Raw genomic sequence first — 18306 nt, 5'->3', positions numbered from 1 at the left:
TACTTTACAATGTTACTTTACAATGTTACTTTATAATGTTACTTTACAATGTTACTTTATAATGTTACTTTATAATGTTACTTTATAATGTTACTTTATAATGTTACTTTACAATGTTACTTTACAATGTTACTTTACAATGTTACTTTACAATGTTACTTTACAATGTTACTTTACAATGTTACTTTATAATGTTACTTTACAATGTTACTTTACAATGTTACTTTATAATGTTACTTTACAATGTTACTTTACAATGTTACTTTATAATGTTACTTTACAATGTTACTTTATAATGTTACTTTACAATGTTACTTTACAATGTTACTTTATAATGTTACTTTATAATGTTACTTTACAATGTTACTTTATAATGTTACTTTACAATGTTACTTTACAATGTTACTTTATAATGTTACTTTATAATGTTACTTTACAATGTTACTTTATAATGTTACTTTATAATGTTATTTTACAATGTTACTTTATAATGTTACTTTATAATGTTATTTTACAATGTTACTTTACAATGTTACTTTATAATGTTACTTTATAATGTTACTTTATAATGTTACTTTACAATGTTACTTTACAATGTTACTTTATAATGTTACTTTATAATGTTACTTTACAATGTTACTTTACAATGTTACTTTACAATGTTACTTTATGTTACTTTATAATGTTACTTTATAATGTTACTTTACAATGTTACTTTATAATGTTACTTTATAATGTTATTTTACAATGTTACTTTACAATGTTACTTTATAATGTTACTTTACAATGTTACTTTACAATGTTACTTTATAATGTTACTTTATAATGTTATTTTACAATGTTACTTTACAATGTTACTTTATAATGTTACTTTATAATGTTACTTTACAATGTTACTTTATAATGTTACTTTATAATGTTACTTTACAATGTTACTTTACAATGTTACTTTACAATGTTACTTTACAATGTTACTTTATAATGTTACTTTATAATGTTATTTTACAATGTTACTTTACAATGTTACTTTATAATGTTACTTTATAATGTTATTTTACAATGTTACTTTACAATGTTACTTTACAATGTTACTTTATAATGTTACTTTACAATGTTACTTTACAATGTTACTTTATAATGTTACTTTACAATGTTACTTTATAATGTTACTTTACAATGTTACTTTACAATGTTACTTTACAATGTTACTTTATAATGTTACTTTATAATGTTATTTTACAATGTTACTTTACAATGTTACTTTACAATGTTACTTTATAATGTTACTTTATAATGTTACTTTATAATGTTACTTTATAATGTTACTTTATAATGTTACTTTACAATGTTACTTTATAATGTTACTTTATAATGTTACTTTACAATGTTACTTTATAATGTTACTTTATAAAGTAACATTATAAAGTAACATTTTAATGTTACTTTACAATGTTACTTTACAATGTTACTTTATAATGTTACTTTACAATGTTACTTTATAATGTTACTTTACAATGTTACTTTATAATGTTACTTTACAATGTTACTTTACAATGTTACTTTATAATGTTACTTTATAATGTTACTTTACAATGTCACTTTACAATGTTACTTTACAATGTTACTTTATAATGTTACTTTATAATGTTACTTTACAATGTTACTTTATAATGTTACTTTACAATGTTACTTTACAATGTTACTTTATAATGTTACTTTACAATGTTACTTTATAATGTTACTTTACAATGTTACTTTATAATGTTACTTTACAATGTTACTTTATAATGTTACTTTACAATGTTACTTTATAATGTTACTTTATAATGTTACTTTATAATGTTACTTTACAATGTTACTTTATAATGTTACTTTATAATGTTACTTTACAATGTTACTTTATAATGTTACTTTACAATGTTACTTTATAATGTTACTTTACAATGTTACTTTATAATGTTACTTTATAATGTTACTTTATAATGTTACTTTACAATGTTACTTTATAATGTTACTTTACAATGTTACTTTATAATGTTACTTTACAATGTTACTTTATAATGTTACTTTATAATGTTACTTTACAATGTTACTTTACAATGTTACTTTACAATGTTACTTTACAATGTCACTTCACAATGTCACTTCACAATGTCACTTCACAATGTCACTTCACAATGTCACTTCACAATGTCACTTCACAATGTCACTTCACAATGTCACTTCACAACGTCACTTCACAATGTCACTTCACAATGTCACTTCACAACGTCACTTCACAATGTCACTTCACAATGTCACTTCACAACGTCACTTCACAATGTCACTTCAAAATGTCACTTCACAACGTCACTTCACAACGTCACTTCACAATGTCACTTCACAACGTCACTTCACAATGTCACTTCACAACGTCACTTCACAACGTCACTTCACAATGTCACTTCACAACGTCACTTCACAATGTCACTTCACAATGTCACTTCACAATGTCACTTCACAATGTCACTTCACAACGTCACTTCACAATGTCACTTCACAACGTCACTTCACAATGTCACTTTACAATGTCACTTCACAATGTCACTTCACAATGTCACTTCACAATGTCACTTCACAATGTCACTTCACAATGTCACTTCACAATGTCACTTCACAATGTCACTTCACAACGTCACTTCACAATGTCACTTCACAATGTCACTTCACAATGTCACTTCACAATGTCACTTCACAACGTCACTTCACAACGTCACTTCACAATGTCACTTCACAATGTCACTTCACAACGTCACTTCACAACGTCACTTCACAACGTCACTTCACAATGTCAACATCGTACCAAGTCTGCCTTCATCTCTCGCTAGAGACTTCAAAGATTCTTGAAATAATGAAAAAAGTTGTCACTGAGCAAGTACGAAAAGTTTGGGTGGATAAATCTGTGGTAACCTAAAAGTTTGATACTGTTACTGTTTCCTGTGTGTGTGGGACACTGGAGATACGAAGCAGCAGTACATTCAGCGTACCTGGCCGGCTACAGAATCATATGAGGCAGACGTGAACAATATTCAACCTACACCATTAATGGATCCAGGTGGTTTACTTCTTCCTCCTTACAGTCAAGTTGGGCCTCATTAAAAACTTCGTCAATGTTTTGGACAAAGAAGGTACCGAATTTGCCTATCCGAAGGAGAGGCTTCCTTAAGTTAGTGACGCCAAACTGAAGGAATGTATTTTCGTAGGACCTCAGATTAGGATTACTAAAAGATCCTCATTTGCATGTCTGGCAGTCAAGAACACTCGTGCAGGTTTCTTGGACAGTCACCACACTAATGATTGCAGTAATAGTGTAAAAGAGCCATTGATACCATGTTATCTAATGGGGTGTTGAATGTCCCTCAAAATTCATTTCCTCCATTCTCACGTGACTTTTTTTTTCCCGTCAAACCTCGATAATGTTAATGATAAATACGGTCAACGATTTCACCAAGACACATCTATCATGGAGAAGAGAAATCAAGGAAACCTGGCGACCAGTTTGATGGCCAGCTACTGGTGGACATTGGTGCGGGACAGCCAAAATGAACACAACCGAAAAAAACTGAAAACTGCGATGTAAATATGTTTGTATGACTGTAAAGGCAAGCTCTCTTTGTTATGCATCTGCTGAAGAGGATCCAGAAGGGGGTCGAAAGATCAGTAATCTCCTCAGTGTTTGTCTCTGTGTGGGTTATTACTGAGCAACGACCAGTGTTCATTACACACACAAACACATATATCTAAATATATATATATATATATATATATATATATATATATATATATATATATATATATCAGCAGGTCGGCCGTCTCCCACCGAAGCAGGGTGATCCAAAAAGAAAGAAAATCCCCAAAAAAGAAAATACTTTCATCATTCAACACTTTCACCTCACACTCAATCACTATCTTTGCAGAGGCGCAGAGATACAACAGTTTAGAAGCATATATAACATACTCCTCCAAACTGCCAATACCCCAAACCCTTCCTTTAAAGTGCAGGCATTGTACTTCCCATTTCCAGTACTCAAGCCTGGCTATATAAAAATAACCGGTTTCCCTGAATCCATTCACTAAATATTACCCTGCTCACACCCCAACAGCTCGTCAGGTCCCGAAAACCATTCGTCTCCATTCACTCCTATCTAACACGCTCACACATACTGGAAGTCCAAGCCCCTCCCCCACAAAATCTCCTTTACCCCCCTCCAACCTTTTCGAGGACGACCCCTACCCCGCCTTCCTTTCCCCACAGATTTATAAGCTCTCCAAATCATTCTACTTTGTTCCATTCTCTCTAAATGACCAAACCACCTCAACAACCCCTCTTCAGCCCTCTAATACATTTAGTAACTCCACACCTCCTCCTAATTTTCACACTCCGAATTCTCTGTATAATGTTTACACATTGTCCTTAGACAGGGCATCTCCACTGCCTCCAGCCACCTCCTTACTGCAGCATTTGCAACCCAAGCTTCACACCCATATAAGAGTGTTGGTACCACTTTCGTACATTCCCTTCTTTGCCTCCATGGATAACGCTTTTTGTCTCCACAGATACCTCAACGCACCACTCACCTTTTTCCCTTCAATTCTATGGTTAACCTCATCCTTCATAAACCCATCTGCTGACAAGTCAACTCCCAAATATCTGAAAACATTCACTTCTTCCATATTCCTTCTCTCCAATGCAACATCCATTTCTTTTGTATCTAAATCATTTGATACCTTCATAACCTTACTCTTATCTATGTTCACTTTCAACTTGCTACCTTTACACACCCTCCCAAACTCGTCCACTAACCTTTGTAACTTTTCTTTAGAATCTTCCATAAGCACAGTATCATCAGCAAAAAGTAACTGTCAATTCCCATTTTGTATTTGATTCCCCATAATTTAATCCCACCCCTCTCCCGAACATTTATAAATATGTTAAACAACCATGGTGACATTACACATCCCTGTCTAAGACCTACTTTTACCGGGAAGTAATCTCCCTCTCTCCTACACACCCTAACCTGAGCCTCACTATCCTCATAAAAACTCTTTACAGCATTTAGTAACTTACCACCTATTCCATACACTTGCAACATCTGCCACATTGCTCCCCTATCCACTCTATCATATGCCTTTTTTAAATCCATAAATGGAATGAAAACTTCCCTAACTCTACCTAAATACTGTGCACATACATGCTTCAATGTTGAAGATTGAAACATTTATGCAACATATGGGAATCTTTATTGAGGAAACGTTTCGTCACACAGTGGGTTCATCAGTCCAATACAAATTAGAAGGGTGTAAGGAGAGGAGGAGTTTGAGGTAATCAGTCCCTCAGCCTGGAGTCGATGTGTTCAGTCCATCAATCGTGTAGGAAGTGCAGCATAGGGCTGTCATAGTGGATGGTACCACTATGACCCCGCCTCCTCCTGCTTCGCCTCACCTGACTACAGTATATAAGCCACGTCTACGGCCCTATGCTGTACTTTCTACAAGATTGATAGACTGAACACATCGACTCCAGGCTGAGGGACTGATTACCTCAAACTCCTCCTCTCCTTACACCCTTCTAATTTGTATTGGACTGATGAACCCACTGTGTGACGAAACGTTTCCTCAATAAAGATTCCCATATGTTGCATAAGTGTCTTAATCTTCAACTTGTCGGTTTTCTAAACCATTTATCACATGCTTCAATGTAAACACTTGATCTTCACATCCCCTACCCACTCTTAAACCTCCTCTAATTCTTTCAATAATAACCCTACTGCACACACTTCCTGGTATACTCAGTAAACTCATTCCCCTATAATTTTTAAAATCTCTTTTGTCCCCTTTCCCTTTATATAATGGAACTATACATGCTCTCTGCCAATCCCTGGATACTTTCGCCTCTTTCATACATTTACTAAGCAAAAATACCAACCACTCCAACAATACATCATCCCCTGCTTTTAACATTTCTGCCATGATCCCGTCAGTTCCACCTGCTTTATTCCGTCTCAGTCTACGTAAAGCCTCACGCACCTACCCCACACTCACATCCTGCTCTACTTCACTCCTAAAAGATGTTATTCTTCCCTGGCCAGTGCATGAAATTACTGCCTCCCTTTCTTCATCGACATTTAAAAGTTCCTCAAAATATTCTCGCCATCTACCCAATACCTCCATCTCCCCATCTACTAACTCCCCTACTCTGTTTTTAACTGACAAATCCATTTGTTCTCTAGGCTTTCTTAACTTGTTTATCTCACTCCAATTTTTTTTCTTATTTTCATCAAATTTTTTCGACAGTGCCTCTCCCACTCTATCATCTGCTCTCCTTTTGCACTCTCTCACCACTCTCTTCACCTTTCTTTTACTCTCCATATACTCTGCTCTTCTTATAACACTTCTGTTTTATAAAAAGCTCCCATAAGCTGCATTTTTCTCTTTTATCACATCCTTTACTTCATCATTCCACCAATCACTCCTCTTTCCTCCTGCCCCCACCCTCCTATAACCACAAACTTCTGCCCCACATTCTAATACTGCATTTTTAAAACTATCCCATCTCTCTTCAACCCCCACTACTCATACTTGCACCAGCCCACCTTACTGTCAATAGTTGTTTATATCTCACCTTAACTTCCTCCTCCCTTAGTTTATATACGTTCACCTCTCTCTTACTTGCTGTTGCCATTTTCCTTTTGTCCCATCTACCTCTTACTCTAACTGTAGCTACAATTAAGTAATGATCCGATATATCGGTTGCCCCTCTATAAACATGTGCATCCTGACGCCTGCCCATCAATCTTTTATCCACCAATATATAATGTAACTACTTTCATTACGTGCTATATACCTTGTATACTTATCCTCTTTTTCATAAAATATGTATTATTACCAAATCTCTTTCTACACTTAGCTCAATTAAAGGCTCCCCATTTTCAGTTACCCCTGGCACCCCAAATTTACCTACTACTCCCTTCACAACATTGTTACCCACTTTAACATTGAGGTCCCCAACCACAAGTACTCTCTCACTTGGTTCAAAACTCCCCACGCACTATATATATATATATATATATATATATATATATATATATATATATATATATATATATATATATATATATATATATATATATATATATATATATATATATATATATATATATACGTTAAAAAGACATTAGTTTTGTCATTGCAAGCAGCACACTTAATATTTATGCGTAATATAATACCTGTGATTGTTAGGTAACATATATCATGTGATTCTTCAAATTTAAATAACCAAAATACTGATCATAAGGTTTAAATAAAATTTTACGTGACGAAGACTAAACAAACTCACCTTCGTGATCAACTCACTGAAGTTATTTTAATAATGATAATATTATTTTAATGAGGGAGAGAGAGAGGGATAGAGAAAGAGAGAAAAAGGAAAGAGAGATAGAGAGAGAGGTGTCCCACAGGGTGTGTGTTATCCTCCCTGGCAATACATTTGTCCGTGTTCTCTCTCATTACTGACCCATCAATAACTCTCTCCTCACCCCTCGTCCCCCTCCCCCTCAGCCGATGCTCCCGAACCCAGTGGTACCTTCTTCAGTGGTACCTCTAACCAGCGGTACCTTCCCCAGTAGTACCAGCACCAGTGGTACTTCCCTCAGTTGTAGCCCCTACCAGATAAACCCTCACCAGTGGTACCTCAGTGATAACCCTCACCAGTGCTGCCTCCCTCAGTGGTACTTCCCCCCAGTGGTACCTTCCATCAGTGGATGTTGCAATTAGTATTAACGTTTTTATTATCGGTTGGTTAATGAGGTTCAAATCCTGTCGACTACACGAGGGCGGTTAAGGCTGCATGTCACCCGTTCACCACTAGTCATGGATACTTTAATCACTAATTCGGGGAACCTAGTAAACTCAGTATATATACACTGGGAAGAGTTTACCCCCTTTTTCAGATATTAATGTAGTCCTTAGTGGTGGCGAATATGCAGCGAATATGGGATTTAAACCCTATTTACCAGTCAACCAGAATACTCTGTATATAAATATGAATATAATACGAATACGTCACGTACATAAAATTAATACAACAGATAAGCTCATATAAATTATGTATATACTATTTAAAATATATAATCTAAACTGTTAATAACATAGTTAGCTTTATCAAACTGATAAGAGTGTATGTGTGACAGGTGTAAGTAACAGCTGTGATTGACGGGTGTACGACAGTGAGGTCACTAGATCTTATAATTTAGACGCATGTGTAAACACTTCGGCATCTTTACTGTGGAAACGTTTCGCCACACAGTGACTTCATCAGTCCGGTACAAAGATGCGAAGATCAGAAGGAGTTTGAGGTAATCAGTCTCTCGTCCTGTAGTGTATCAGTCTTATGAAGATTAATGAACTGATTACATCGACTTCATAAGACTGATGGACTGATTATATCGACTCCAGGCCGGGGGACTGATTACCTCAAACTCCTTCTGAATTTCAACCATTCTTCTTTGTACTGGACTGGTGAAAGCACTGTCTGGCGCAACGTTTCCACAAATAAAGATACCTAAGTGTGGCACATGTGTCTAATTTATTAACTTGTCGGTTCTCTGAACCATTTATCCACGTCACTGGACCTAACGCAGTGCTCCTTCTATTCTTAAGAGTAGGAATGGCTGGACTGTGAGTGGGACCCGCGAGGTGAATTACAAAGACGCGTGAGCATACACTAGGAGCATATTTATTGGAAAACATTTCGGCGCTGTGACCTTTATCAGATAATTGCTACAAACGAAAGTTTGGGATGGCAGTGGGCAGCCCTCTCACTCAGTGCTGTGCTTGCCAACCTCTTCATTGAGAACCAGCAAACCGAGAAACTCAGCACCATCACTGACGATATCTTGGTGTTCTATCCTAGACGTTTTAATATCGGGTCCAGCTTCAGTAAAATCACCGTTGTAGATCCATCTATAAAATTCGCATTGAAACTAGAAAATCGAGAGCAAATTTCCTCTCCTGGAAGTTCTCCTGGGCAGGTCTCCTGACAGCAGCAAGAAAGTTCATTTTATGCACTTTTGTTCACACCTCTGACACTCGAATTGAAAGAGATACCCTTACTGGTTTCTTCTTAAGAGCTATCCACATCTCCAGTCCTTGTTTTCTTGAATAGGAATGTACCTACGTAACAAAGATCTACACACGTCTTCATTTTCCTCTCTTCACTTAGCTATCTTTAAGAAAACACCCAGCTCTTAGTGTCCCATGCGGGGAGGATGCCATGAAGACTCGTCAGGTGCTTGCTAGAAGCATCACTGTAACTACTCTAGCTTCATCTTCCATCAAATCCCTCACTACGAAGCCTAGTCCTACACTTCCATGGTAGGTGTCTACACCAACCCCTGCGGACACAGTTCCAGGAAATATGTAGGGAAGACAGGCAGAAGTCTCTCCACGAAAGTGAACATCGAGGCGCCTGCATCAACTACATGACTGAACGTCTGTGTTCTCACTGATGAATTAGTCACTTGTCCTCACTGAACCCGATCTTAGACGTCGAAAGTACTTTGAAGCTTCATTGTTCACCGTCGCCAACACTGTTGAGCACAGGACTGTAAGCTACAACATATCAAAAACACCGTCATGCGTGAACCTCGTCCAGGTAAAGTCCCATCCACCTCACAACACGGGAATCACGTGACCTCGCCGGCTGCTTCACGCCATCACAAAATTCTCATTTCTTCAGGTCACTCGATGACTCTCACACTTCATATATATATATATATATATATATATATATATATATATATATATATATATGTCGTGCCGAATATGTAAAACTGGTCAATTAGCAAGAACTCATTTAAAATTAAGTCATTTCTAAAATTTTCACTTATACGTTTAAAGACATATTTTTTTCATTAATGTTAATGTAAAAAATTTTAATTTTGCACCAAAAGAATCTTAGAAAACTTACCTAACCTTATTATAACAAGAACAATTTATTTTAGCCTAACCCAACTAAATATATTTTAGATTTGTTTACAATAATTTAATACTAAACAAACACAGTGAAATATATATTTTTCGTTAGGTTCAGAATGATTTTGGCGAAATTATTGCATACACAAATTTTCACTTGTCCTATATGGCAAGATGAGCGTTGCTATTTAAGCCAAGATCGCAAGTTCTGCCTATTCGGCACGACATATATATATATATATATATATATATATATATATATATATATGCAATAAGATCACAGTGAACAGGTGATTTCAAAATATGCAAAACAACCACTCTGAAAGAATAGAGAAATTCCAAGCGCTTTCGTGACTACTCACATTATCAAGGAACTATGAAAGTGAAGCATCCAAGGAAGCTATATAAGGGGTCCGGCCAGCACCTCACTATCAGATCCCACAACGGTTAAACACGTGGCGCGCGGCGACCCAACTTGGATAGGTCCTTTGCAAAACTCACCCCCAAGCTATTCTACCCAAGAAAATTAAAAAATTATTTGTCCAGTGTATTATTAAATTCTTCCCAAATTCTATTAATTATAAAAGGATCTAATTTATATAAACCAAAGGAAATATTCATATTATTGTCAAAACTGCTTTTTATGAAACAAGATTCAATTATATTCCTGTCGACCATGGACTTGCTTGATACTACTTTCTCAACTTTTTGAAAATCAATTGGATGGTTAAAATCTCTTACATGAATAAATAGAGCATTGGAATCTTGTCCAGTTCTAATGCTATATTTATGTTGTTTTAATCTTAGTTCGAGATTTTTACCAGTTTGACCGTAATAAACCTTATCGCAAATTTTACAAGGAATCTTATAGACACATCCATCAGCATTTTGGGGGGAATTCTTTATCAAAAGTTTTTTTAATGTATCAAGATTTTTGAATACAACTTTAATATTAAAAGTCTTAAGAAGAGAAGGCATATCAACCAAGTTTTCATGGTAAGGGAGAACCAAATAGGTAATGATTTAAAATACCCAAGAAATGTAATTGATAAATCTTTTAAAGTTGCTAGAAACACTTTTTATAATCCAAAAAGGGGCAACCAGCCTTATTCAACTAAAAATATGTTGGTTCTCCCTTACCATGAAAACTTGGTTGATATGCCTTCTCTTCTTAAGACTTTTAATATTAAAGTTGTATTCAAAAATCTTGATACAGTAAAAAAAACTTTTGATAAAGAATTCCCCCCAAAATGCTGATGGATGTGTCTATAAGATTCCTTGTAAAATTTGCGATAAAGTTTATTACGGTCAAACTGGTAAAAAAATCGAACTAAGATTAAAACAACATAAATATAGCATTAGAACTGGACAAGATTCCAATGCTCTATTTATTCATGTAAGAGATTTTAACCATCCAATTGATTTTCAAAAAGTTGAGAAAGTAGTATCAAGCAAGTCCATGGTCGACAGGAATATAATTGAATCTTGTTTCATAAAAAGCAGTTTTGACAATAATAATGTATCTCTCGTTGTCACCTACACTTCCCATGTATCTCTCGTTGTCACCTACACTTCCCATGTATCTCTCGTTGTTACCTACACTTCCCATGTATCTCTCGTTGTCACCTACACTTCCCATGTATCTCTCGTTGTTACCTACACTTCCATGTATCTCTCGTTGTCACCTACACTTCCCATGTATCTCTCGTTGTTACCTACACTTCCCATGTATCCCTCGTTGTCACCTACAACTTCCCATGTATCTCTCGTTGTCACCTACACTTCCCATGTATCTCTCGTTGTCACCTACACTTCCCATGTATCTCTCGTTGTCACCTACACTTCCCATACCTGGAGGTTACCTGGAGGTTATTCCGGGGATCAACGCCCCCGCGGCCCGGTCCATGACCAGGCCTCCCGATGGATCAGGGCCTGATCAACTAGGCTGTTACTGCTGGCCGCACGCAGTCCAACGTACGAGCCACAGCCCGGCTGATCCGGCACTGACTTTAGGTATCTGTCCAGCTCTCTCTTGAAGGCAGCCAGGGGTTTATTGGCAATTCCCCTAATGCTTGATGGGAGGCTGTTGAACAGTTTTGGGCCCCGGACACTTATGGTGTTTTCTCTTAGTGTACCAATGGGGCCCCTACTTTTTATTGGGGGCATTTTGCATCGCCTGCCCAGTCTTTTACTTTCGTAGGGAGTGATTTCTGTGTGCAGATTTGGGACCATTCCTTCCAAGATTTTCCAAGTGTAGATTATGATATATCTCTCCCTCCTGCGTTCCAACGAGTACAAGTCAAGTGCTTCCAAGCGTTCCCAGTAGTTTAGGTGCTTGACAGAACTTATACGTGCAGTAAAGGATCTCTGTACACTCTCCAGATCTGCGATTTCACCTGCTTTGAATGGAGATGTTAATGTACAGCAGTATTCCAGCCTAGAGAGAACAAGTGATTTGAAAAGGATCATCATGGGCTTGGCATCTCTCGTTTTGAAAGTTCTCATTATCCATCCTATCATTTTCTTTGCACGTGCGATCGTGGCACTGTTGTGATCCTTGAAAGTGAGATCCTCAGACATTACTACTCCCAGGTCCCTTACATTATTTTTCCGCTCTATTGTATGGCCGGAGTCAGTAGTATACTCTGTTCTAGTTATTATCTCCTCCAGTTTTCCATAACGGAGTAGTTGGAATTTGTCCTCATTGAACATCATATTGTTTACCGTTGCCCACTGGAAAACTTTGTTTATATCTTCTTGGAGGTTAACCGCGTCCTCAGCAGATGACAGCCTCATGCAGATCCTAGTATCATCCGCAAAGGATGATACGGTGCTGTGGTGTATATCTCTGTTTATGTCTGATATGAGGATAAGGAATAAGATGGGGGCGAGTACTGTGCCTTGTGGAACAGAGCTCTTCACTATGGCAGCCTCCGATTTAACTCTGTTGACCACTACTCTTTGTGTTCGATTTGTTAGGAAGTTGAAGATCCATCTCCCCACTTTCCCAGTTATTCCTTTAGCACGTATTTTATGGGCTATTACGCCATGATCGCATTTGTCAAATGCTTTTGCAAAGTCTGTGTATATTACATCTGCATTCTGATTTTCTTCCAGTGCATCCAAGGCCATGTCATAGTGATCCAGTAGTTGTGAGAGGCAGGAGCGACCTGCCCTGAACCCATGTTGCCCTGGATTGTGCAGATTTTGGGAATCCAGGTGATTTGCAATCCTGCTTCTTAGCACTCTTTCAAAGATTTTTATGATGTGGGACGTCAGAGCTATTGGTCTATAGTTCTTAGCTAATGCTTTGCTGCCACCTTTATGGAGTGGGGCTATATCCGTTGTTTTAAGTGACTGTGGAATTTCACCCATGTCCAAGCTGCTCCTCCATAGTGTACTTAGGGCACGCGAGAGGGGTTTCTTGCAGTTCTTAATGAAAACAGAGTTCCACGAGTCTGGGCCCGGGGCTGAGTGCATAGGCATGTTGTCAATGGCTTTTTCGAAATCTATCGGAGTTAGGGTAATGTCGGAAATCTGGCATACATTTATGGAGTTTTGAGGCTCATTCATGAAGAAATCATTTGGGTCGTCGATCCTCAGACCGATTAGTGGTTCACTAAACACAGAGTCGTACTGGGATTTCAATATTTCACTCATTTCCTTGTTGTCATCTGTGTAAGTCCCATCCTGTCTGAGTAAGGGCCCGATACTAGATGTGGTATTTGCCTTGTTTTTGGCATATGAAAAGAAATATTTTGAATTTCCTTCAATTTCACTAATAGCTTTAAGCTCCTCCTGCCTCTCCTGGTTCCTGTAAGAGTCATTTAGCTTAAGTTCGATAGTTTCCACTTCCCTGGTCAGCGCCTCCTTTCGTGTATCAGATATTCTAGCACTCCTGAGGAGCTCAGTGACTCTTCGTCGTCTTCTGTAGAGAGAGCGTCTTTTTCTCTCCAGTTTACTCCTGCTCTTCTTCTTTCTTAGGGGAATATGCCTAGAACATGCTTCGGCTACCAGGAAGTTGATCCTTTCAAGGCACTGGTTTGGATCCATGTCATTTAAGACATCTTCCCAACATGTATCTCTCGTTGTCACCTACACTTCCCATGTATCTCTCGTTGTCATCTACACTTCCCATGTATCTCTCGTTGTCACCTACACTTCCCATGTATCTCTCGTTGTCACCTACACTTCCCATGTATCTCTCGTTGTCACCTACACTTCCCATGTATCTCTCGTTGTCACCTACACTTCCCATGTATCTCTCGTTGTCACCTACACTTCCCATGTATCTCAAGTGATTATGGTCGCTCGACCAAATATATTTGTCTTTGAATGTATTTGTGTTTTTCTCCTGTTGTAGTGTTGTTGTATTTCTTCGTGAGATGTAAGTTACATTTGTCTCTTCTACAGGAGAGTGTACGTTGAGCAGCTTCACCCTGCCCTCTGTCGGGGTCGCTGCCTCCTCTCCCACCCACGCCCACCTCGACTACAACGACAACCTCACGCCCACCTCCATGTCCGCCCACCTGCCGGAGGGCAGCGTGCCCCATTACGCCCGCCACGGGGGCGGCTTCATGGGGGGCTCCTACCCCGGAGGGGCCCTAGCTGGGCCTCTCTTTCAGCACTACCACGGAGGTGGGGCCCCACTACGTTCTGGGCACCATGGAGGGGCCCTCATGTATGGTGGGGTGCATGCCCCTCCCCTCCTACCCCACCATCAGCCCTACCCAGGTGGGGGCGGCCGCTGGGAGGGTGGGGGCCCTCCCAGAGGGGCCGGAGGGGACAAGGCTCGTAGGGAACAACGTATCAGAAGACCCATGAACGCCTTCATGGTCTGGGCTAAAGTGGAACGTAAGAAACTGGCCGATGAGAACCCTGACTTACACAATGCTGACCTCTCCAAAATGTTGGGTGAGTATGTTGTGTATTTGAGTATGTTATATATGCTGGTGTGTTGGGTGAGTATGTTGGTGTGGTGGAGGATTGTTGGGTGATTTTGTTGGTGTGGTGGAGAAGTGTTGGGATGAGAATCCTGACTTACATTATGCTGACGTCTCCAAGATGTTGGGTGAATATGTTGTGTATGTTAGAGATGCGTTGTTGTTGTTGTTGTTATTATTATTATTATTTGGCATCCATGAAGGGGATTTTTAAATGGTTGCCTGAACTTTTTTTTCTTAAAGTTTCGTTTTTAATTCGCTCATAACACGAGAAAGGCTCATCCGATCGGCTTTAAACTTCCGATGTTGGTGTATAGTAACTAATCCAAAATTCTTGGAACGACTGGCACGCGCGCAGCCTGCCCACACGACCAGAGTTGTAACAACCATTCCCAACATCCTGGAATGAGTACGATAACCTCCGACAACCTCCGCAGTTCAGCTTCAAATGTCCCGGAGATTATTATTATTATAATCAAGGGGGAAGCGCTAAACCCGGAGGATTATACAGCGCCTGGGGGGGGGGGAAGGCATTCAGGCTTAATTCGGGGAACTGGAGCACAGATCCAATTCCCTAAATCAAGAGCCCCTCACCAACATCAAGGAGCCTTCCTTGAGGGGGTGCTGCCTCCTGACTCGAGGACGGCTCTGTATGACCCTTATGGGTTTAGCGCTTAGGATTATAATAAATCCTAACTGGAGAACAGCGGAGAGTGGAAATTGGATTAGACGCACATCATCCAGTTACATTTATTGTCACAGTGGTGGCTCATGCTAACCTCCCCATGGTGTATAAATTTACCTAGTTGGGTGACTCTTATTGTAGCCATCTGGCCTAGTGGTTAACGCACCGGACTGGAGTTTTACGACTCGCTCGCCTTGGGTTCAAACTCCACCTGCTCCCTGGTTATTTTAAGTGTCATATAATGAGAAATTTTTATTTCTCTTAAATCACGTTAAATAAATTTGAGTCTGACTTTCTGAGAGACTTTAATTTTTACACAGCTGCTGCATCTTACTGCCAGGACAGTGACCATCATGTGTGTGTGTGTGGGGGGGGGGGATTTTCCAATATATTAATTTGGTTAAAAATGGTAATTGGAATGACTGGAATCTGTGTGATAACTGGAGAATGCTGCTGCAGATCGGCTTCAAATCTTCATCCCTGGCATTGTTACTGGGTTGCTTCATTAACACTTTGCCAGTTTTATCAAATCGATAGTGACAGTGATTTCCATTTTGTAACTAAAGAATGTATCGTCTTATCGTCTTCAAACCATTAACACTGATGTATTCCAAGTTTATACTCTGTAGCTAAAGTTTTTGAAATTTTACTGAAATTGTTAAAAAAATGTGGAATGGTTGGATTCAGATCAGTTGCTGCAGAATGCTTCTTCTGGTAGGCTTCAAACTTGGTTGGCTTTAATAATTATAACAAAGCTTGCCTTTCACTTTGAGATCTTTGCCAATTTTATTAGACATATGTTTTTTGTGTACTGACTAGAGAACGACTCTTATGGTAGGCTTCAAACTCTTAGGCCCTAATTTGTCTATATATATATATATATATATATATATATATATATATATATATATATATATATATATATATATATATATATATATATATATATGTATGTATATATATATATAAGTATATCGAATTGGAGTGTCTTAAAAACGTACAAAACAGCACGTGTTTCCCCCGTACAGGTTTGGTTGCAATAAAACTGCAGACAAGAAAATTAACACTTTTTTTTATTTCGTTCATTTTTATATAACTTTTTTTTTTTTTTATTTTTTCACGAGTCTTGTGAAGCATTAAACGTAACTGCTTGAGTTGATGTTAGGTTAAGTTACGTTAAGTTACGTTACGTTAGGTTAGGTTAAGTTATGTTAGGTTAGGTTAGGTTACGTTAGGTTAGGTTACGTTATGTTAGGTTAGGTTAGGTTAGGTTATGTTACGTTACGCTAGATTACGTTACGTTAGGTTACGTTACGTTAGGTTACGTTACGTTAGGTTACGTTACGTTAGGTTACGTTACGTTAGGTTAGGTTAGGTTAAGTTATGTTAGGTTAGGTTAGGTTACGTTAGGTTACGTTAGGTTAGGTTAGGTTAGGTTAGGTTATGTTACGTTACGCTAGATTACGTTACGTTAGGTTACGTTACGTTAGGTTACGTTACGTTAGGTTACGTTACGTTAGGTTAGGTTAGGTTAGGTTAGGTTAGGTTAGGTTACGTTAGGTTAGGTTAGGTTAGGTTAGGTTAGGTTATGTTACGTTACGCTAGATTACGTTACGTTAGGTTACGTTACGTTAGGTTACGTTACGTTAGGTTACGTTACGTTAGGTTACGTTAGGTTAGGTTAGGTTACGTTAGGTTAGGTTAGGTTACGTTACGTTAGGTTAGGTTAGGTTACGTTAGGTTAGGTTAGGTTACGTTAGGTTAGGTTACGTTACGTTAGGTTAGGTTACGTTAGGTTAGGTTACGTTAGGTTAGGTTAGGTTAAGTTAGGTTAGGTTACGTTACGTTAGGTTAGGTTACGTTACGTTAGGTTAGGTTACTTTACGTTACGTTACGTTAGGTTAGGTTACTTTACGTTACGTTAGGTTAGGTTACGTTAGGTTAGGTTAGGTTACGTTAGGTTAGGTTACGTTAGGTTAGGTTAGGTTACGTTACGTTACGTTAGGTTCGTCAGGAAACAGGACAAGTGTTTCCTGATATATTATAGCCCATGTCCAAACTTGGTTTAAAAGTGATGACTTTAGAACACCTCTTAAGATCGACTTCAAACTTTCAAAAACTCGCGTATCCTAGAGAAGGTTGATATTGTTAGTGGTGTGTGTGTGTGTGTGTGTGTGTGTGTGTGTGTGTGTGTGTGTGTGTGTGTGTGTGTGTGTGTGTGTTCGTTGACAGTTGCATCTCTACAGTATCGTGATAAAATCATTTGCATTCGTTAAAGTGTTACGGGTGTGGAGAATGGACCAGGGGTAACGAGTGTAACGAGTGTAAAACTTCTGTGAACAGTGGAGGAAATATGTGAGGCTAGTGTTGGGGTGGGGGGGGCATGTGTTTGGGACAGATGTTGGATAGGTGTAGAACTGGTGTTGTTCAGGTGTAGCACTGGTGTTGGGCAGGTGTAGGTTTGTTGTTGGGCAGGTGTAGCACTGGTGTTGGGCAGGTGTAGCACTGGTGTTGGGCAGGTATAGCACTGGTGTTGGACAGGTATAAGGCAGGGTTGGGTGAATAAGGTAGGTGTTGCAGTGGCGTAGGCAGGTACAGGACAGCTGTGGGTAGATGTAGGACAGGTGTAGGAAGGTGTGGGTGATTAGGAAGGGGCAGTATCAACAG

The 18306-nt window shown here is 38.4% G+C and overlaps 1 protein-coding gene across 2 annotated transcripts in view; it reads left to right on the top strand.

Moving 5' to 3' along the window:
• The window catches only part of LOC128690622 (transcription factor Sox-17-alpha-B), a 192166-nt gene that overhangs the window by 39383 nt on the left and 134477 nt on the right, over positions 1–18306 (top strand). For both annotated transcript variants that reach the window (XM_053779350.2, XM_053779349.2), the window contains exon 2: positions 14425–14925. In XM_053779350.2, the coding sequence (XP_053635325.1) occupies positions 14425–14925 (501 nt within the window). The remainder of the gene's footprint in view (positions 1–14424; positions 14926–18306) is intronic.

Source organism: Cherax quadricarinatus, chromosome 29 (assembly GCF_038502225.1).
Source record: "Cherax quadricarinatus isolate ZL_2023a chromosome 29, ASM3850222v1, whole genome shotgun sequence".
NCBI lineage: Eukaryota > Metazoa > Arthropoda > Malacostraca > Decapoda > Parastacidae > Cherax > Cherax quadricarinatus.
The sequence above is the reverse complement of the archived record's forward strand: the minus strand, read 5'-3'. Positions and strand labels throughout refer to the sequence as shown.